Source organism: Microcaecilia unicolor, chromosome 3, assembly GCF_901765095.1.
Source record: "Microcaecilia unicolor chromosome 3, aMicUni1.1, whole genome shotgun sequence".
NCBI classification, from domain to species: Eukaryota; Metazoa; Chordata; class Amphibia; order Gymnophiona; family Siphonopidae; genus Microcaecilia; species Microcaecilia unicolor.
The window spans coordinates 113,091,148-113,114,028 of record NC_044033.1 but is presented as its reverse complement, the minus strand read 5'-3'; the positions used below and the strand labels follow the sequence as shown (position 1 = coordinate 113,114,028).

Below are 22,881 nucleotides of genomic sequence, written 5' to 3'. Positions count from 1 at the left end.
TTTTAAAATGGTGACATTAGCATCAGTCGTTCTTTGTCTGTTAGACTGGACCAAACAAAACATAGTGAAGTGGTCAGCAGTTCAGAAGTGAAACCCTGTAGAATTTGAGAAACTAAACAAGCAGCTTTGAACCTGAGTCTTTCTGCTATGGGAAGCCAGTTCAGTTTGTTAAGATGAGTTAAAGCACTAGTTTATTAAATCTGTATATTAGTCTAGCATCTGTATTCTGTATGATTCTTGTACCATTCTTGTTTAAGAAATGTTAATAAGTGACCACATTATTGTGACACATCCATAAAAGAATGTTTTGTAATAGTCTATCAAATGGTGATAAGCTGATGTCTCTTTCTAGATTGGAACAAGTACCATGGACAATCCTTTGCTCAAGTATAGTGCAAAAGAGTATTTTTTCAAAGCAGCCCTCTGCCATTTTATTGTTGATGAACTGAATGCTAAGGTTAGTAGTTTCCACTGTGTCTTTCCTATTAAAACATTGCTTTTCTCTTAATACTGTAATTATATCTACTGCCCCTTACACTGACAGTGGCTTGTAGGAGGTTTTGTTAAGAAATTGTTCTAAAACCATTTTCTTTAGTGCGTTCTGACTGTTAGTAAATGACCCCATAATATCTAGTTTATATATATGGCAGAACACTCATCAGTGGTTAGGAACACACTTTGGCCATCACAACTTCATACGCCATATCTTTTTTTTTTTGTATTTCTCTTTATTCGAGATGCATAGCAACATTTACAATTTCAAGTTCACAATTACACATTGGATAACGGAGATGAAATTACTTAACACAACCATTAACGTACTGGCTATGTTTGTTATGCCTTCATATGAACAAATCCTCTTATCTATCAACATTGGTAGGTGTTAGTCACCTTTGCCAAATCCCCGTATAAATAAGTTATCCCCTCCCTACCCCAACCCAGTCACATTATGTTTCATGCCCATTGTATGAGCACATAGCACTGGTGTGACAACTTAATAAGCCACATCTTTGCAGTGTTGTGCAGCTGGCGTGGATAGTGAAAGTTTTGGAAAAAGTTGTCACCTCTCTTTGTATAACTAATGTTTAAGCAGCTTTCTATGCTAAATTGAAAGTTAAGATTTACAGTATTGAGACATTTATTTTTTTGTCTTTTCAAGGTGGTGCTTTGTGGACGTGGTGAACTAAAGTTTTTGTATGCATTATTCTACTTTCTTTGACCCTGGAGTGTTTATTTTCAACCAGAGAGAACTTATTTTCTTTAAAATCTGTAATTCAAACTGAGGCCTGTTCAGCTGAGAAAAAGACTTGAGCAGTAGGTTTCAGTTTCTTCAGGGAGCAAACTTATCCAAATCCAGCTTTGGCAGAATCGCAATAATAAAAGCACACTTATCTTGAACAGTTCTATGTACTGCAAGAACAGCGCTGTCCTTGCAATCTGCTTGTGTCAAGGGCATTGAACTATTCAAGATAAGTGCACTTTTATTATAGCAATTCTGAAAAAGCTGTTTGGATTTTGATTAAGTTTGCTTGGGACATTGTTTTTGTTGATTGGGACATTAGTTTTGTTTATAAACTTGGTTGTGCACAGTAGAAGGGACTCGATGATGATTTGTTCATACTGAGTTTAATTAGCAGCCTTCAATTAAGGCTGCATTTAAGGCTTAATCTCATTTTATCTGAGTACCTTCTCACACATTCTAACACATATTTTTTTCCAGCTTTGGAAATTTTTGCAGGCACCCATACTGCAAGATTCCAGTGGCTATATATATTCTTTAACCTACCAAAATTACTAGTTCTATTCTATTGATGGGATTGTTCCTGTTTTTCCCTTTTTGATTCTGACTCTGAGTTACCTTATCTTCAGAAAAAGCAAACTGTAACTACAAAATTCAAGGTTCCACATTAGGAGTCTCACCGCCATGGAAAAGGATTTAGGTGTCATTGTTGATACGTTGAAACCCTCTGCTCAGGGCTGTACCAAATATTTGTATTCGATTCATCCCCAAATAGTGCCCCAAATACATTAGTGGAGGAGTGGCCTAGTGGTTAGAGTGGTGGACTTTGGTCCTGGGGAACTGGTTTGATTCCCACTTCAGGCACAGGCAGCTCCTTGTGACTCTGGGCAAGTCACTTAACCCTCCATTGCCCCAGGTACAAATAAGTACCTGTATATAATATGTAAGCCACATTGAACCTGCCATGAGTGGGAAAGCGCGGGGTACAAATGTAAGAAAAAAAAATATTTGTATTTGGCCAAATAGCGATTTAAATTTGAATATGAACAATCCAGGGCTCTACTGTGCTAAATCCTACTGAAAAAAGCACTTGATCTCTGATTTCACGTTGCTTCTTTTATTATTTGTTATGTTAAAGCTCAATGCCCAATATTCGGTATTCATATTTGGCCAAATAGTAAAATATGCTATTTGGTACAGCTGTAATTATAATGCCTTTGTATCACTCCATGGTTTGATTGCATCTCGAATATTGTGTACAGTTTTGGTCATCGCGTCTCAAAAAAGGTATAGTGAAATTAGAAAAGGTACAGAGAAGAGCAATGAAAATGATAAAGGGAATGGGATTACATCTCTATGAGGCAAGTCTGAAGAGTCTAAGTAGCTTCGAGAAGAGATGGCTGAGGGGAAATACGATAGAGTTCTATAAAATACTGAGTGGACTGGAATGGGTAGACGTAAATCACTTGTTTACTCTTTCCAAAAATATAAGGACTAGGGGGCATGCAATGAAGCTACTAAGTAGTAAATTTAAAACAAATTGGAGAAAACATTTTTTTTACTCAACATGTAATTAAACTCTGGAATTCATTGCCAGAGAATGTGGTAAATGTGGTTAGTATAGCACTGTTTAAAAAAGGTTTGGACAAGTTCCCCAAATAAAAGTCCATAAACCATTATTAAGGTGGACTTGGGAAAATCTACCTTTTTTTTTTTTTTAACCTGGGATAAGCAGCTTATAGTCTGTTTTACTCTTTTGGGATTTTGACAGGTACTTGTGACCTGCATTGGCTACTGTTGGAAACAGGATACTGGACTTGATAGACCTTCAGTCTGTCCCAGTATGGCAATGCTGATGTTCTTAAGTTGGTATCTGCACCTTGATGGGAATCGGCAACCTGCAGTTTAACAGTTCCACAGGTGGCTGATTACTGTGGTAAATTAATAAAGTTGCTTGCGGATCACCTCACAAGCAGTGTTATTCCAGCAGCTCAGGAGCCTAAAGGGACCAGTGCCATTCCACCCCCCCCCCCCCCCCACCACCACCGTCTAAACAAGCCCCCAAGCCCTGATCACATCCCACCACTACCATCCTAGTGGGCCTACCAGCCCTGTATCTGGTGCTCCAGCAGTCTTCAGGTAGGAACAATCCCTAGTTGCTCCTGCCCTGCTGGTGATGTTTCCAAAATGGCTTCCCTAGAGGTAGTCTTGCCCTGCTACTACTGCTAGGGTCATATTTCCTTATATGGAAATATGACAACTAGCAGTAGTAGTGCAAGACTGCTAAGGGCACCATTTTAGAGACAGGGCCAGAAGGGCAGGAGCAACTGGGGATCGTTCCTACCCAAAACTACTGGACCAGAAGGAAAAAAAACTGGTAGGATCCACAGTTATGGTGTGGTGGGGGGAAGGGGGGGGGGGTAACACTGGCTTCTTTAGGCTCCAGCCCTGGAGCATTGGGCCATGACTTTAAGGCGCAATGCTCCTGGCATGGTAAAATAACCCCAGTTTTTGGCTGGAATTATTTACAATCATTTTATGCCCATAATGAGAATTTGGGGTGCACACCGCAGTCTCATTCTGGCTTTTATGTAGTAATGAGCTGCTTTACATTCATTTGCATGTTTTGTATTTCATTACTGTGTAACCCATGATGACCCAAATATCACTGCAGAAGGGCAAGACAAGCTGGTAGAGCCTTTTAAGTCATGTTATGGAGCAAATAACATGACATAAGGCTCTAACGCAGCTTGATAACTCCCCTCCCCCCAAATACTTTATTAGGAAACAGTCTTTATAAGCAATCAGGGATATAGTGGATTAGAGAAGTAAATCTAAATAGTAGTGTCGATATTTCAGCTTGCTGTTCAGAAGTATGAAGAAATGTTCCCAGCTTTCTCAGATTCCAGGGAATGCAAGCTATTGAAGGTTAGTAGAATTTGTCTGAAAGAGGTATGTCATGTATTTGAAATTTTATAATGCTCAGTCTAGGTTTATAAATCCATTTTCTTAAATTCCGATTTCATACATTATACTGTACTGTACAAGCATTTTAATTTGATCCATTCGTTTGGAAATGAAGATTAAGTTAATAAGTCTTTTGAGTAAAGTCATGCATAAACTGGAATTTGTTCCTATGCAAAGTGTCTAGTACAGCCTTTCATTTAATAGTAACAGTAAACACCAAGTTTGCTGTGCATTGAATGTATGTACAAACTAAAAACAAACCAAATATAAATTTTCTGAAAGTTACAGAGAAATCTAGCCTTTTTTTTTATTAAGCTGTTATTATATGAAGAATCCTGTGGGCAACATTAGGGTGCAACATTTAAATGGGAACATTCTCTGCTGACTTAGGGGCAATTCTATAAAGAAGGCGCTCACAGTTGCACTCCAGTTACGCATGCAATTCCTTAGAATACCATCATATATGTGTGCATGTGCACTCATAGGTACATAAATACCAATATATGCTGCTTAAGTACTATTCTGTAACTGTGTACATATCTGTGATAACACATACCCAAAGATGCCACCTGAGGTGAAGCTAGGATGCCGCCCTCCCCCCCAGGCCGAGATGCTACCCCCTTCCTACCTCCAACCCGTTTGCGGCATTGCCCTGCCACCAGCACCCACCTCTTCTTTTTACTGCTGCTGCCTGAACGTCTAACGAAACAGGAAATTACATCAGAGAGGCGCCACTTGTAGAGTTTACCCCTAACTGTATTCATGCATACTGTTAGTAAATGACCCCACATTTTTATCAGTAGTTGGACTTAAAGGTTGTCCTAATATGTGGTGGTGGTGTGTGTGTGTGTGTGTGTGTGTGTGTGGGGGGGGGGGGGGGGGGTCAGTTTCCTCAAGCCTCTTTGGGCTTTCAGCTCATTAGGTGTCAGGGCTAGCATATAGCACCATGAGCCTTTACTCCCAATTATCCAGAAATGTTTCCCCTGTTTTACAACCCATTTCCAACTTGTCATTACAGTGTCGGTCCTCAGCTGGGGCCCATGCAATCATGAGACCTAAATCCAGCCAATGAGTCAAATTTACACAGTGATAATGAGTAGTCTCCCCCTTCCCTTTCCCTAGAACAATGAATTCTACCTCCACAACATGAATGGTTGACCCCAGAGTGGAATACCTGAGTTGGGAATTGAACTCAAGTCACTGTGCCAGCTTCCCATCTAAATATTTTTTGTTTAAACCTAATTTTAGCTTCATATTCTTAACTGTAGTTCTTTAAAATTTGTTTTTTAATAGAAGTTGCTGGAAGCACATGAAGAACAGAACAGTGAAGCATACACAGAAGCTGTAAGTAGCCAAAAGTGTATTTATTCTTCTGCTGTAGACTTTTGTGCTTTGTAAACACTAATCATAAATAAGTCAATTTTCAAAACTATTTACATGAGTAGCTTTCTCCGAGTGGCTAAAAAGTGCATGTTAGAGTTGCATAGTAAATGCTTTTGGACACACTAAAAAGGGCATTATTTTGGGTGTGTTTAGATCGTAGCAAAGCAGCGGTGTACATAGGATTTTTTAAAGTACTTTACTAATTAACAACAACCCTTTCCTACCACTGCCTGCACAAATTGGTGCATAGTGTATCAACACCTTTAATTTGCATACTTTATAATAGCTCATTTTCATAGGTACACAGTTCATGTAAGTATGCCTGTGAAAATTAGCTCCAAAGTGCATATGGTAAAAGTACTCACTTCAATGGAGAGGGGTAGATGGTGGGGTTCCCCAGGGGTCTGTGCTGGGACCGCTGCTTTTTGACATATTTATAAATGATCTGGAGATGGGAGTAACTAGTGAGGTAATTACATTTGCTGATGACACAAAGTTATTCAAAGTTGTTAAATCGCATGAGGATTGTGAAAAATTACAAGGGGACCTTGCGAGACTGGGAGACTGGGCGTCTAAACGGCAGATGACATTTAATGTGAGCAAGTGCAAAGTGATGCATGTGAGAGAGGAACCCGAATTATAGCTACGAAATGCAAGGTTCCACGTTAGGCGTCACCGACCAAAAAGGGGATCTGAGCGTCGTCATTGATGATGCGCTGAAACCCTTTGCTCAGCTTGCTGCGGCAGCTAGAATGTCAGGTATTATTGGGAAAGAAATGGAAAACAAGGGTGGGGGCGTTGTGGTGCCCGCACCTCAAATATTGTGTTCAATTCTGGTTGCCGCATCTCAAAAAAGATATAGTGGAATTAGAAAAGGTACAGAGAAGGGTAACGAAAATGATGGGATGACTTCCCTATGAGGAAAGGCTGAAGCGGCTACGGCTCTTCAGCTTGGAGAAAAGACAACTGAGGGGAGATATGATAGAGATCTATAAAATAATGAGTGGAGTGGAACGGGTAGACGTGAATTGTTTGTTTACTCTTTCCAAAAATACTAGGACTAGAGGGCATGCTTTAAATCTAGAAAGAAGTAAATTTCAAACAAATCGGAGAAAATGTTTCTTCTCTCAACGTGTAATTAAAACTCTGGAATAAGTTGCCAGAGAATGTGGTAAAAGCGGTTAGCTTAGCGGGGTTTAAAAAATGTCTGGACAGCTTCCTAAAGGAAAAGTCCATAGACCATTGTTAAAATGACTTGGGGGAAATTCACTGCTTATTTCTGGGATAAGCAGCATAAAATGTACTGAACTTTGTTGGGATCTTGCCAGGTATTTGTGACCTGGATTGGCCACTGTTAGAAACAGGATACTGGGCTTGATAGACCTTTGGTCTGTCCCAGTGTGGCAATACTTATGTACTTATGCACAGCTAGGCATGTTACTTAGTTGCTTTCAGAGAGGTTTGATGGAGCCATTATAAAATACTATGGTTTAATTTGGTTTTGATTTTGTTTTTTGTATGGTTTTTTTTTTGGGGGGGGGGAAGGGTTCCAGTTTCTTTTTAATTGTAAAATTCCAGAAGATACAATAAGTTATTAATAAAACCCCATCCCCCCAATGTTGTGTAACTATTTTGTCCCTTATAATCACAGAAATCCCAAGACTCCCTTATAGCATTCAATAAAACCTGGTCCCCTATACTCAATTACTCATCCAGTTAATATTAATTATTGAAATCCTTGCAACTATAAATGGGTACTAACTACACACACATATTTTCTTCTTCTTTACCTCTAACATTTGATAAGCATGTTTATTCATATAGATGAACATTACCTGTAATGTCAGTGTTCATAATCTAACCTGTTAATTTGTTATCAAGTCACTGGTACTTAATGTTCTCTCTTATTGTGGTTTTTTTTCCAAAATTAATAAAAATGATTGAACAAAAAAAAAAAAAATCCCAAGACAGAGAAAATCAATTAAACATTAAACAGAGCAAACCAATTAGCAAAAAAGGGCCTCTGTACCTGAATATGTTTTTATTTTATCAACTGGGTACCTACTGGGCCTCTCCCCACTTCCATTATTAAATTCAAAAATATGATTGGAATAAATTAATTTAAAAAAATGTCAGTGGTGCTAGATTTATATTGTTTCCTCCTCTCTTGGGTTTTTCTACATAATATCGGGAAAGCTTGAGCCCTTTCTCTTATAAATATAACATTTTGCTTTCTAAAGTATAATCTCATAAGAGTCCTTATCGTATGTATGTTCTCCAGGATTCTCCCAAATCCCCATCAAGTTCAAAACATTGCAGGACAGATTTCCCAGCAGCTGTTCAGAATGATCTTCTGTTTTCCACTTCATTGGCAAATCTCAGCATTCTGGAAAATCCAAAACTTCTCTCATTACACAGCATTCCTCTGCTTGACCCAGGAGCTCCTGAAACTGTCCATCCCTATTGCAGCATTTCTCTGCTTTTGTTTGTGAATTTTATTGTTTGTAACATTTTAACAATACACCAAGCGTATTTCACCAACTTAACAGAAAATATGACAGTGTTAAGATATAAAAAGGAAAGATAAACAAAACATAAAGGCAATACAGACAGTGCTGCTACGTGGTCTTCTATTCACACCTTCACTGCTCACTACTGTCTGGAGCAATATGCCAGGCGGGATAGCCAGTTTGGACAAGCAGTCCTGCAGAATCTTTTTATTGTTTAAAATCCAACTCCACCCTGCAGCCATTATTTCCACCAGGCTCACTATCTACTTAGTTACAAATATTCATCTTTCCTGTGAGCTAGTGAGTCTCATATGTGAGAATATTGTGCCTGCTTGTCCTTGGAGAAAGCTAAGTTACTTACCTGTAACAGGTATTCTCCAAGAACAGCAGGCATATATTCTCACATCTCTCCTGCCTCGTCTTGGAGTTGTCTTAGTTTTAACACTATCCTGCTGGTCCCATGCTCGCACGTCCGGCAGGAAGGCATCCGTGCATGTGTGATGGAGGCACTGCCTTGAAGATCTAAAGTGACAGTGCACTTGACTGTGTCCGCACTGGGGTCCATGGATCACATCACCCATATGTGAGAATATATTTATTTATTTATTTACTTATTTATGCATGCATTTTGTATCCCATTAATATCCAAAAACAGGTTTTGGTTCAAAATGGCTTATAGTTTACAGCTAGGTGGAATTACAGTAATGTTTTACAGTTGGAAAGTCGTATAGAACAGCAGTATCTTATGTAGTTAATTATAGAATTTTTTGAAAAGGTAGGTCTTTAGTTCTTTCCTGAACTGAAGATAATTATTAGTAGTGCTTTGTGTGGCTTTGGGTATTGAGGTCCACCATTTGGAGCCGAGATAACTAAATCCAGCCATGAAGATGGTTTTGAAGTTATGTTTCTGCAGTTGGATAGGTGAAGAAGTAGGTAGCCTCTGGTTTCTGGGCTTGTATTCCTTGAGGATAGTTCAATTAAATCTAGCTTATATTCAAGGGACATTCCAAATAGTATTTTGAAAATGAGGGTGCTAGTTTTGAAGAATAGTCTTACCTTGATTAGCAGCCTGTGTAGCATTTTGAGCAGTGGAGTTGCTCTTTTGTATTTCAACTTTTAAAATATCAGTCTTGCTGCCATGTTTTGGACGGTTTGCAACGATTTTAGTGTGTTTTCTTTACACCCTACATATGCTGCATTACAACACCAGCAATTGCACTATTAGCTGAAATGATTATCTAGGAAAATAGTCTCTAATCCTCAGTTTCCATAGTGTTCTGAAGCATTTTGAGGTGACTGCTGATACTTGACTGTTAATATTTCAAAGATCAAACCTTCAAAAAGCACAAATAAATATCATAGACTACCAACAGAACTGCGAAACACATGACAACCACACCACAGCAGACAAAATATGGACCGCATGCATACTGCCTACTTGACAAATGCCCCAACTACATGATGAAAAACCACCAGAGTGCTTCATCGAGTTCCTCACCAAAAACATCAAATACATGTTTGAAAGAGGTCAATTTCCAACAGACAAATGTGACATAGTACTCATACCTATCCCCGGAAACACTACCAGCAAAATCAGCGATATCATAAATTACAGACCAGTAGCCTCAATACCACTACTGACCAAAACGATGGAAGGTCTAATAACACAGCAACTAATGGAATACTTGACAAAATTCTCAATTCTTCATAAATCCCAATCTGGTTTCAGACCACAACACAGCACTGAAATGGTCATAACCACCCTGATAACAAAATTCAGAAGCATAATATGCCAAGGACAAAACGTATTACTACTACAATTCGACATGTCAAGTGCATTCAACCTAGTAGACCTCACTACACTAATGGCACTGCTTGACAACATAGGAATAAGCAGTGCAGTGGCAGCATAGTTCAATGGCTTCCTAAAGACCAGATCCTTCATTGTAAAGATATCGAACCAAACATCAGCCTCATGGATCTCTGAGTGTGGGGTACCACAGGAATCGCCAATATCATCAATACCGTTCAATGTAATGATGGCGCCACTTGGAAAAAAGCTGGATTTAATGGATTTCAACCCATTTATATATGCAGATGATGTCACCATCTTCATATCTTTCCAAAACAATATCACAAACATACAGGACAAAATTTTAAAAAAGTATTTGACATCATGGAAGAATGGGCAACAACTTTCAAACTGAAACTGAACAGAGACAAAACCAAATTCCTAGTACTATCCATCCCACACAACCCCACATCCTACCAAAAACTCACAACCAACAAATATACCACGTCGAGACACAACCAAACCACATTGGTGAGGGCGAGGAAGAAGCTACAAACAGCTGGGTCATCTTTTGACATTGAATGTATCAGCAATGGTATATAGTGCTGAGGAGAAAAGGGAAAACAATGGTAAAAGCATTAGATGGATGTTTACTTTATCACATCAGGTACAGAAGGGCACAGGCTAGGGGAATTATATAGGCACCGGGCTGTAGCCACCTATAGGTAATTTAGAATAGGAACTGTAACCAGAACCCCTCTTCTTCACCATGACTTAAGGGCTCATGGCCGTGGTAGGCACGCACCTGTGGCAATCTTGAAAATAGTTTGCAGGATAGAATTTAGAAATGTTGTTGTTCCATAACTATGGAGGATTGTAGGACTGTGTTGAATAATGAGTAAAAGACATTCAGTGCATATATGCTTTCCCCCCTCCCCACCCCCAGCAACCTTGAGAATGGGTGGGCACTTTATAAAAGGGGACTGGGGTTCACCACATAAAGAAGGATGGAACCTAGCGGGGAGACACATGAGGTGCAAAGCGGGAGAAAAACTACCAGCTGTGGATACCCGTGAACCTGGTGAAAATAGAGGTAAGATTTGAATGCAGAGAACATACAGAAAATGGGGAGCCCTTGACCATAAGGGATGTACACATCCATTCTCAGGGCCTCTTCCCCTCCCCTCCCCCTCCCCCACCCCACAGGCAGCCACAACTGAGTGTGTCCAATAGAGAACAAGACATCTGTATAATGAATTGGGTAGAAACAATCATGGCTCTCAGAGTGCAGTGTATTACAGTCCACTGCTGTCTCTTGCAATCCTCTTGACCAGCTGTCCTTCAAGGTGCAAGAATTGTTTGTTTAGCACCTACATAGCAGAAAGGGAAGAGGTGGCTGAGAGGTATGAGCTTACCTTGAACTTGTGGTGCAAGAATCTGTTGACTCCAAGGGACCAGAGGCTGCCTGCTTCAACAAAGGAGAGAGAGAATGGGGGGCAGTGAGGGAGCACATCACAGACAGCAAGGAGCTCCTGGAGGGTAGAGAATGGAGAGTTGGTCAGATGTAGAAAATTCAGATTGTATGCTAAGCTACTAGCTGACAACCAATCTGAAACAAAGCCCACACACCAGTTATCTTTCAAGAATTGGCCAAAAAGTCCCCCCCCCCCCCCAAAAAAAAAAACACAAAAAACAAAAAGGTATACAGAAGCATACAGTGGCAAAAACAAGGTTTACTATAACTGAAGCTAAAACGCTTTGAAATACCATCCCATAAGCTAAAGAAAAACCTCTAAAGTGCAAGCACCAGAGAAAGCCATTTTAAAGAGGCACCATTAGTTCCCTACCCATAATCGAAATGAGGATGCCCAACTTGCCAGAGCAGCTGGGGACGTTTAGGGATTGTCAATAATCGAAATTAGGACGCCTATCTCAGGGACGCCCATCGCGTTCTTCCATGGGCGTCCCTGGGAGAGTATTTAAGTGCCCTTCTCTGTATTTTCGATTCTTTGCATTGCATTGGTACAATGGCACCAAAGCAACCACCCACCCGCAAGGGTAATTCCAGCGACCCTAAAATTGAACTGCTGGTTCAGGAAATACAGAGGAGGCCCACACATCTTTGTTCCCACGGGCCAGAGGCTGGCAGCTACAATGAAGCAGAGAGAATGGGAGGCAGTAAGGGACCGGGTCAATGCGGTCTTCCACTGTTACAGGGATGTGGAAGACTGCAGACGGAAGTGGTGCCGGCTGAGGTGTGGTGTCAGGAGGAAGGCTGGTGCCAACCCCCCCAGCAGATGACACCGCTAATTTGACCCCCATCGAGCGCATCATTCATGGGCTCTTGCCCCAGGAGGGGATCCACGGCATTGGGTCCCTTGACACATCAGTACAGCCTGAGGGCTCGGGTAGGTTCACCATTAGGAAGCTGGAGTATCTGTTGTGCTGCACTACACTCTGTTTTACACGAGTGGGAGACAGTGTGGTGCTTCTCAATAGGGGAAGGGGTGAGAACACCACATGCAATACAAATCACTATTCATTACAGACCATGACACAGAGAGTAGCAGGGGGGAGGGGGGGATTTCCAGCAATGTGTGTGTAGGTTACCACTGTTTCACAGCTTTGGGGGCCTTCCCCACTCCCTCCTCTTTTCCCATCACCAAACTCTGCATATCTCCTTCCCACACCTCTGTGCTGTAGCCACTGTGTCCTCTGCACTCCTTCCACAGTTCTGTGTCTACCCACCTGCCTGTGTGGCTCTGTTCCACATCAGTCTCTGTAGTACACTGCACTCCTCGTCTCCAGCTCTGTACCATGTACAATGACATCTGTGGCTTGCCTGCCAATCCCATTCCTCACCATCTCTTTGCTGGGTCTTTGCGTGTGGGGCTATGTATATGAATGCTGAAAAACAAAAGTGGGTTATTTATTTATTTTTAATTACATTTGTACCCCGCGCTTTCCCACTCATGGCAGGCTCAATGTGGCTTACATGAGGCAATAGAGTGTTAAGTGACTTGCTCAGAGTCACAAGGAGCTGCCTGTGCCTGAAGTGGGAATCAAACTCAGTTCCTCAGTTTCCCAGGACCAAAGTCCACCACCCTAACCACTAGGCCACTCCTCCACTCCAACACACTTCCTCCCCTTTTGCTATGCAGGTGATGACAGCCAGTCGGAGGAAGAAGCTGGCCCTAGTGGCCACCAGCCCCAGCACACAGCGCAGGAAACCAGTGGGCCTGCACAAGAAACCACACAGGACCATGGGGTGAAACCACAGGACCCAGCAGCACCGGCTCTCCCTCCACCACCCACAGCAGAGGCTCTCCCTCCACCACCCGCAGCCTTTGCCGATGGTGGCACTGAAGAAGAAGAAGAAGATGCAGAAGGGGGGGGGGGCACCTCAGCAGAGGTCATCCAGCCAAAGGAGGCAGCTACTGTACCTCGCCACACAATTGCTGGGCCAGAATGTGCACATGGAAGATTACCAGCACCAGAAATTGGAGTGGCAACGGGAAGCGCTCCAGATGCAACGGGAAGCGGTACAGGCCCAACGTGAAGTGGTACAGTAGCTCCAACGGCTGGAGTACAGCATCGAGGGCGTACGCCGTGACCTGAAAGCACCTAGTACAGCCCTGATGCAGCAACAAGTGGCGTCTACTTCCAACACTGCACAGCGCTAAGAAGAGGAGCTTGAGATCCTCACCCTCCCCAGCCACTGGTCCAGCAGCCACCACACCAGCTCCTCTTCTGGGTCCTGTGCCCAGGTTGCAGGGCAAGCCACAGACCGCAAGGTGGCTGGACTTCCACAGGGCAGCCGAGGCAGCAGGCTGCCTTGTGGACACAGAGGAGGAGAGTGGGAGCTCATCAGAGGACTCTCAACAGAGTTCCCCTGCAGCACCAGCTGCAAAGGAACACAGTGGGAGGGGTAGGAGGGGAGGGGAGGGGAGGGGATGGGGCCAGGGATGGGGATGGGGCCAGGGGAGGGGGCAGGGAAAGTGATGGGCTATGCTGGGGGTGGGGTGGGGGATGAGGGTTGGAGGGAGGGGAATATGCACAGAGCGGGTGATGGTGGTGGGACGGGGGATGGTGGTGGTGTGTAAATACTATGTCCTAGAAATAAATGTCAACTTACTCTCACACAAAACTTGCCTCGATCAGTCTTTGCCTGGCTCTGACCCCGAGCTGGTGTGCACTCTGCTCTGCTCTGTGGACGGGAGGTGGAAGGGGCTCCTCATCCTGTTCATCTGGGGCTTCTGCTATGGTGGCTGTGGCTCTTCTGGGAGGGCCTGTCCTCTGCGCATTGCCAAATTATGTAGCATGCAGAAGGCCAGGAATATCTTTGCCACCTTTTGGGGGCTGTACAGGAGCTCCCCTCCAGAACAGTCCAGACATCGGAACCTGTTCTTAAGGTGCGCTCGATGATGCCATGGGTGGTCCGATGTCTACTGTTGTAGTTCTCCTCTGACCCTGTTTGTGGGTGCACTATGGGGGTCATGAGCCAACTCCACTGTGGGTAGCCTCTGTCACGTTTGGGGAGAAGCAGGATGAGAAAGATGAGTGTGTATTGTTTGGATTGAGTACCTTGTGGAGGTGGGGGGGGGGGGGAATAGTGGGTTGTGGAGGGTTGCCCAGTGGAGGAGGTATAGTTTGGGCAGATCCATGCTGTACTTACCTAGGAGCCATCCACCGGTGATCTCCCCTCGCTCAAAATCTGTGGAAGATTCCTGAGTATTGCAATATATAGGTATCATGGGTGGAACCTGGGTATCGGGCACACACATCTAGAATCTCCCCCTGGGTGTCACACACAACTTGCATATTGAGTGAGTGGAATGCTTTCCCATTCCTATAAGTGGCCTCTCGTGCCCAAGGGGATCTGAGTGTGACATATGTGCAGTCAATGGCACCTATGACCGAGGGGAAGTAAGCTACGGCGTAGAAGTCAGCCATGTTGTTATGCAGGGCCTGGGGGAAGGTGATGTACTGAGAAGTGTGGGTAAGGAAGGTACCAAGGAACTGGGTGAGGCAGTTAGAAATGGAAGCCTGGGTGAGACCCATGTTCACAGATAGGACAGACTGGAAACTCCCAGTGACCAGAAAAGATAGAGAAGCAGTGACCTTTAGGTACACAGGGATGGGGTTATTCCTATGAGTCCTGGGCTGCAGGAGGGGTTTGAGCTGGTCACAAAGGTGCTGAATGGCAGCCCTATCAAAGCAGTACCTAGTGAGACACTGCATGTCAGTGAGGTCTAGGAAACTGCTATGGGGCCTGAAAACTCTGGGGTGTGAGTACCTCCTGCGGTGCCTCCCCTCTTCCTCCAACATGTAAGCCACCTGTGCATTTAGTGCCTCCATTTCCCCACACTACAGGTGCAATGCAGTGACACCAGTGCTCACCTCTCCATACCAACTTGGTGAAACACAGCAGCAACAAACAGAAGCTGACACTCACTCGCCCACCACCCACAAACAATGCAGTCACACACAGCAGAGCCACACTGCAAGCACTGTCTGACCCAGTACAAACTCTCCTGCCACACCCTCTAGCCTCACTCTCCAAGCAGTCTTCATAAACACGCTGCAGAAGTACACAGGACAAAGAGACAAACAGAGACTACAAACAGGTAAGGGAATGAAATATGAACTTGGGGACAGTGAATGGAGAGGGATGGGGGAGATAGAGGAAGGAGTAGTGGTGTCTGGGTTTGGGGGCTAGAAGAGGTAGGGAAAGCTGAAAAGGTAAAACACAAATGAGGCAGGTGAGGGTGAAAACGTTCCGACTACGGCACACAGACAAAGGTAACAGGTACTCAACAAACTCTCAGCTTTCTCTCCAAACAACGATTCAGCTTTCTCTCCCAAGAACGCTCTCGCCACTCTCCAAAATCGCTAATGGGTCTAAGGATGACTTCCCCCTTACCCTGGTCGCTATTATTTCAGGTCTAATTAAGGATGCCCATGTTCCCACCCATACGAAACCATTTCGCTAGCTGTTATACGCTGGGGGCGCCCATCTCGTAACGCCCCCTGTGGGGTCGACCATAGATGGGTGTCCTCATGCTGAGGACGTCCTTACAGCCCTGTTTCGATTATTGGATTTGGGCGACCTTTTTTCACGGGGACGCCCATGTGCCTTTTGTGTCGCTTTTTGGACGCCCTTCTCTTTCGAAAATTAGCCTGGTAGGGTGCAAGGACAACACACTAAAATCATTACAAACATTCCAAAACATGGCAGCAAGACTGATTTTCAAGAGCAACCCCACTGCTTGAAACACTACATTGGCTACCAGTGAAGGCAAGAATATTTTTCAAAGCATGCACCCTAATCTTCAAGATACTATTTGGAATGGCACCCGAATATATGCTTAACATGATTGAACTATCCTCAAGAAATGTCAGCCCAGAAAACAGAAACTGCCTACTCCTACATCTACCCAAAAGCAGAAACACCATTTACAAAACTATCTACACAACAGGATTTAGCTACCTGGGTTCCAAATGGTGGAACTCGATACCAAAAACAATAAGAAGTAGCACAAATCTTCTCCAATTCAGAAAAGAAATGAAAGCCTACCTCTTCAAGAATTCTACAGTTAATCACAAAGATATCGTTGCCTTCCTTTCAAATCTACCTCTTCCAAAACTATATGAATAAATATTACCAAAACTCTACAGCTGAACACAAAAGCTACCACTACCTTTTCTACTTCAAATCTGTCTCTTCAAAAACTCTTTGAATAACCACACAAACTATAAATGCCCTCTCCAGATTCCACAACACTATTGTAACACCACCAAAATGTAAATTGTAAGCCACAAGCAAAACTTTTTTTGGATAATAGTGGGATACAAGAATGCATAAATAAATAAAATATATGCCTGCTGTCCTTGGAGAACACCTTCTACAGGTAAGTAACTTAGCTATACTAAAGAGTACTGAAGTGTTTGACTTTCACTGATCCATGTCCATATCGGTGTTATTGCTGTTAGTGGACACTCCTTGGGCCCAATATTTAAAGGCTTTATTCTCCTAGCTTTGAAAGTTATGCTCCTAAATTGGCCTCTTCGAAAATTTACTAGGTCAGAGTTCCTGAATTTATACTTGAAATGTCACTAAACTAAACTTAGAAGCATAAAAAGTGGCTGGCAACAGCAGCAGATTTAGTGTGAGGAAAAAAGTTAGAAGCTTGGCACTGTATTTCAGCACTAGGCTTATAAATTATGCATATAAATCTAGGCAAATGAATGGCAGGCCAAAATTTATTAGTATAACTTTTAAGATCCTAAATTACTATGGATTTTCAACTAAAAACTTAGGTTCCTAAGTTTGGCCAAAATTAAATTTAGGAGCTTAAATCTAAGACTCATCATTTTTTTTTAAATATCGGAGCCCTTGTCTTTAGTTTGTTTGCCAGTGTACCATGGATCAGTTATGTTATTATGTCTGACTGAGATATTCTTAAAAGTATTATAAAATCATCATCTGTCTAGCCTTAGTAAACGTATTGAGAAATTTCCGTGTTAGCATATGTTCTCTTACAAAATGTATTTCTATTTTGATTAGGTTAAGGAATTTGATTCGATATCTCGCTTGGACCAGTGGCTCACTACCATGCTGCTTCGCATCAAAAAATCAATTCAGGGGGATGGAGATGGCGATCTAAAGTGAACTGCTTAAGATATTTGTGGCATGCAAGCCTGGCTCTTAATTCTCTGTCTTGTGTCTGGCTGTTGGGTTCTTGATACAGATAGCTTGATTTATTTTCCTGAGCACCAAATGATAATGTGCATTGTTTAGTACCCCTGTGTCTGTGTTTTGATGACATGGATGAATAATATATATATTAAGGGTCTTCACTATCTGTCTCTCTTAATATTGTAATGTTTCCTTGTGAGTTGGTTGGGGAACATAAATTATCTATAATTGGAAGTCATCTGATCCTTGAATAACCTACTGTAATACTAAAAGTTGAGAAACCCTCCCATAGTAAACTAATGGCAGAAATAATTTATCATATTAGGGGAGAAAAATTTCTGAAACATGAGAGATTATCAGATGCCTGGTGTTTAAGTCTTCAGTACATTTATTTCTCTGAAGACAAGCGGGATAGTCCCCACAAATGGATGAGCTCATCCAATAGAGCCCAAGTGAGAGAAAATGTATCAAAGCTCTCAAAGCTGTTAAAGCTTTCTAGAGTGATATACTACACGTGTACAGATTCTTTCATGCTAGTGTCAGGGCTACCTTAGTTCTTATTTGGGAGACCAGCGGTCACATCTGTCAGTCTGCAGTGAGGTACATTTTATGCCTTTAATCAAAGATTTGTGGCATTTTTAGTCAGGCTGCCACATCTTTGTGTTCTTTCCCCATTAGAACACCCTAGTTAGGGCTTTTTTCTTGATTTTTGGCATAGCCTTGCTTTCACCGCATCTTTTTTCAGCCAGCTTCCCAGAAGCCAAAGACCCCTAGCAGTTTGAGAGTGAGGGCAGTGCACCTGGACTATGTCTGACCAACACATACAATTTTGCTTGTTATGCCTTGGACTTGAACGTGACATTCCTATGGCCATTAAGAAAAAGAAAAACCTTTTGGTTCTACCAAGTCTAGCCCAAGTGCATTGGTATCAACCCCCCAAAGGCCCTGGAACTGCATCAACCACTGAGGATGCATTGACATGAGAAAGACATCAATCCCCCGCAAAGCTGAGCATTAACTTAAGCCATTGAGACTGACCATTGTTGACATATTGCGTTATGAATGAGACTTCTGCTGCATTAACATCAGTCCTTGGTACATGATGCTGGAAGCTGTGAGATCTTGGTAGCTCTTTGCAATTTTCTGAGGTCTTTTCCTCCTGCCATAATATTGAGATCATTGAAGTGAATTGTTCTGCGTCCACTTGTAGTTGGAGTATTTTGTGAATTGTGGACTGTTTTGCCATTTGTTAGTTGTTAAGAGATCTTGGTAGCTGCTGTTCCTCCTTCCAGGCACCCCTGCAAAGAGATCCATTCATCCTGAAGGAATGCAGCAGCCTTCAAAGACAGAGGTTTTCAACCCAGTCCTCGGAGCATACCCAGCCAGTCTGGGTTTTCAGGATATCCCTATTGATTCAATGGCAATATCCTGAAAACCCTGATTGGCTGGGTGTGCCCCGAGGACTGAATTGAAAATCTCTGCCTTAAGTGATCAAGAGGATACTGTCTTTCCTTCTGTACCCTAAGTGGCATTGGCATTGATAGTCTTCAGGGAGCAGTTGGCCAGGAAAATTCAGTAGATGTGGAATCACCATCTGGCAAAGACTGATGCATTATCACCACCTGCATTGACACAGTGCCAAGGGAGGTTCATCTGATCCTTCAGTCTGTAGCGGTGTCTGGAACCATGGTATTGATGTGGAGGCATCAAATGGTGTCTATATCAGTGTCATCTGCTCTGATATCCATCTCCACTGCTTCAGGAGAAGAAACTTTACTGAGACATTGGTTTGCATTGAAGTCTGGATCACAGTAGGCACCTTCACTGCTGCCTCCTCTGTTTGCCAAGTGTATACTGAGACCTCTCCTACAGCCATTCTTTTACAGAGTTTGCATTTCTACTTATATATCAGAAGGCTGATATAATCAGGAGGAGGGTACTAATCTCCCCTCAAACCTTTTTCCTCTTCAGGAAAGAAGAAAGCCTCCATTGGAGGGCTTCTCCTTTTATTGATTTTGTAAGGGAAATTCCAGAGACCATTCCATTTAAGTTGGAGGAGGCAGCTGATCTGAAGAAAAAAATTTCGGGCATCCTCCAATTTCTCAATCACCCTCACCCCCCCCCCCCCCCACTCCTCCCCAAGAAAGGTGTGTCACTGCCTGTTTCTTTAAGTATGCACAAATTAAAGCATTAAAGACCCCCTACCCCATGCAAACGGTGAATAAGAAGGATGACTCTATATACAGAGTCCAGAAAAGAACCTCACTCCTCCTCCGTACCCTCTGGGAGGAACACATGTTAACCTGGATCTCCTTGAGAAGAAAGTTTTAGATAATTCTGTGCACACCTTCCACATAGCCTCTTATCAGCTCTACATTGGCCTTTATATGTGAAATATTCTGGAAAATGCAGGTTTGTCAAGAGAAATGTGCTGTCCTTAGATCACTAGTGGACAGGGCAATGATGTGTGGAAAACACATGGGTAGATCAATCTGTAATATTCTGAAACAGCATCAAGATCTTCTGCCTTCGGTAATAGCATCTGCTGACCCTCATAACTGTGAACTTAGGATATTAGATACAGGGTGCAGATAATCTCTTTGGGGAAAAGGTCAAGGAAGCAGTTGATCAGATTAAAGATCACTATCTAGCTTTCAGATCCTTTTGCAGTTACTCTCTACCATCCACTTCCTAGAGGAAGGACTCAGTGGAACATCAAGGAGATACCTTGTCCACCAGAAAGGCATTATCTTTTGCCCTCTCTTCCCTGACTTAACTACACAGACCTTGCACTTGCCCCAGATGAAAAGGGCCCTGAAGACAGACAGCTCCCCAGCCAAAATGTGAAACAGATTTTTGACTAGATCCAGGCAAATGTAGACAGTATTCTAGAGAACCTCCTATTAGGAGAAGGCCAAACTTTTTACACACGTAGAAAGCATAACACATTAGACACTTGAACAGATACATACTAATCATAACCACAATAGCACTGGTCTCTAAATGGGAAGAAAGTTCCTTTAACGATATAGCTTGATGCTGAGAGTTTTGATATGACACTCTTGGTGGGCAATCTGGCAGGGTTTCCAGTAAGCATTGTCTGTAACATTGTGAGCCCCATTGATTTGCATCGAGAAATGTGGCATGTAAATGTTTTGAATAAATTAAACATATTTCAATGGGGGAGACTGCAGGGATTTCATTACAAAATTTTCCTGATCACAAAGGAAAGAGATCTAAGACCCTTGAACAAATATATGTTAAAGTAAAATTCAGAATGGTTTTTACTAGGCACTTTAATTTCTTTTGTCAAAGAAAGCAGCAGACTTATGTTTCCTGGTTTAAAGGAAACATTTATTTACATAGATACATCCAGGTATGGCTTAATATTGCTTAGAACAGTGTTTCCCAAGTTGGTCCTGGAGTACCCTCTTCCCAGTCAGGTTTTCAAGCTATCCACAATGAATATGCATGAAAGCAGCATAAAATGTATTGAACTTTTTCAGGATTTTGCCAGGTATTTGTGACCTGGATTGGCCACTGTTGGAAACAGAATGCTGGGCTTGATGGACCTTTGGTCTGTCCCAGTGTGGCAATACTTATGTACTTATACAATGGAGGCAGTGTATGCAAATCAGTCTCGTGCATATTCATTGTGGATATCCTGAAAACATGATTGGCATGGGTGTACTCCAGGACCAACTTGGGAAACACTGGCTTAGAAGAGAAGCCTGAGACCCAGGGAAGCAAGAGTTCAAATCCTGCTAATCAGAGTGATGATCCTTGTAATCTTGGAAAAGTCAGATAACCCTCCATTGCCTCAGGTAAAATTTAGATTGTAAGGCTATTGAACAGGGAAAAACTTGTGTAGTTGTTTAACCCTCTTTTGAGCTTGGATTTAGAAAAGGTGAGTAATAAATCTAAAATCCAAATCTCAGATCCACTGTACAAAAACACCAGTTCTAGTATCACATGCCATCAACACCACAACTGTTCATAAAATTAACTCTAAGTATCAATAAACAAGGAGGAGCAGAATCATACCTCATATGCTGGGAAATTAGCAGGATGTGGGACTAGGCTATTTCTTACAGAATGACCCTCAGAGACATTTACCTAGCAGTGGATATGTGGCGAATAAACTGATTTTAATCCTGCCACCACTGGATCTATGAGTAGCAAACAAATTCCGTGAGTGGAGAACACCCATAGTAAATCTGTTTAGGTCTCCAGGGGAGTGGTTTCTGTATGTACATCTTCCAGTTCCTGTACTGGCAAAGATTCTTCTTACAGAAGAATCCAGGGAGCTATTATACTCGTAGCTCCTTATTGGCAAAATTAGATCTAGTTCCCGCTTCTATGGAAGTTGTCAATCAGGGAACCAATCCATTTAGGATCTTCCCCAGCAATAATCACATAGAATCAGAAAACATTGTTACGTATTCCAGTATTAAGTCACTGGCCCTCCTGCCAAATTGAGAGAAAAATTAAGAATTAGACCAGAACAAAGGGGGGAAAAAACTGGATAAAGCACAAATAGAATGGACAGTAGTTACTTCAGAAACCATACATAGATGAAAACCTGAGACAGGAATGGTTAAGGAGAGGTGAAATTAGATCTAGAGGCAAGAGGCTTGCAGCACAGGATAGTACTGACCACATAAGTGTTTCTGCATATTGAACCCAAAAGTTGTTTGACTGTTGTCATTCACTTTTGTTGTTAAATATGACTTGTAGCTAGGGATTCCAATTAGTGGAGACCACATATCCTTGGAGAAAGCTGTATCAGTCTACACAAACCTACCCGTCTTTCCTAGGACTTGATGTCCCTGATTTAAACTGAGGTGGTCCCCATGGGGTGACTAGCACAGGACGACCTATCTATGGGCGCTCTAGAAATCATGTAGGGCCATATTACTAAACCATGTTAGGTGTTTTCACAGAGGGTTTAATGCAAGGTAGCTGATAATGCAGAGTTTTAAAAAGTTAACACATAACTGCTGCGTTAAACCTAGGGTTACCATATTTTGTCCCCCAAAAAGGAGGACACATGCCCCGCCCTGCCCCCTGTCACATTTTCCCCTCACCCCTGTCACACACCCCATCACCCCCCCCCTCCCCGTCACCCCCCTCCCCTTACCTTACTACTGCTCTGGTGGTCTAGTGACCTCTTCAGGGCAGAAAAGAGCCCCCTCTTTCCTGCCCAGAGCGCTGCCCTGCATGCATCCTTCCTGTTGGTGATCTCAGCACCAATTCAAAATGGCTGCCGAGAGTTGAAGTCTCGCGAGGT

At 42.7% G+C, this 22,881-nt stretch overlaps 1 protein-coding gene across 2 annotated transcripts in view; it reads left to right on the top strand.

The window, feature by feature from the left end:
- Positions 1-18,970, top strand: part of NAPB (NSF attachment protein beta) — a 63,825-nt gene extending 44,855 nt beyond the window's left edge. For both annotated transcript variants that reach the window (XM_030194978.1, XM_030194979.1), the window contains 4 exons: positions 353-457; positions 4,100-4,168; positions 5,501-5,551; positions 17,460-18,970. In XM_030194978.1, coding sequence (XP_030050838.1) covers positions 353-457; positions 4,100-4,168; positions 5,501-5,551; positions 17,460-17,564 — 330 coding nt within the window. In that variant the 3' untranslated portion in view covers positions 17,565-18,970. The remainder of the gene's footprint in view (positions 1-352; positions 458-4,099; positions 4,169-5,500; positions 5,552-17,459) is intronic.
- Positions 18,971-22,881: the final 3,911 nt, after the last annotated feature.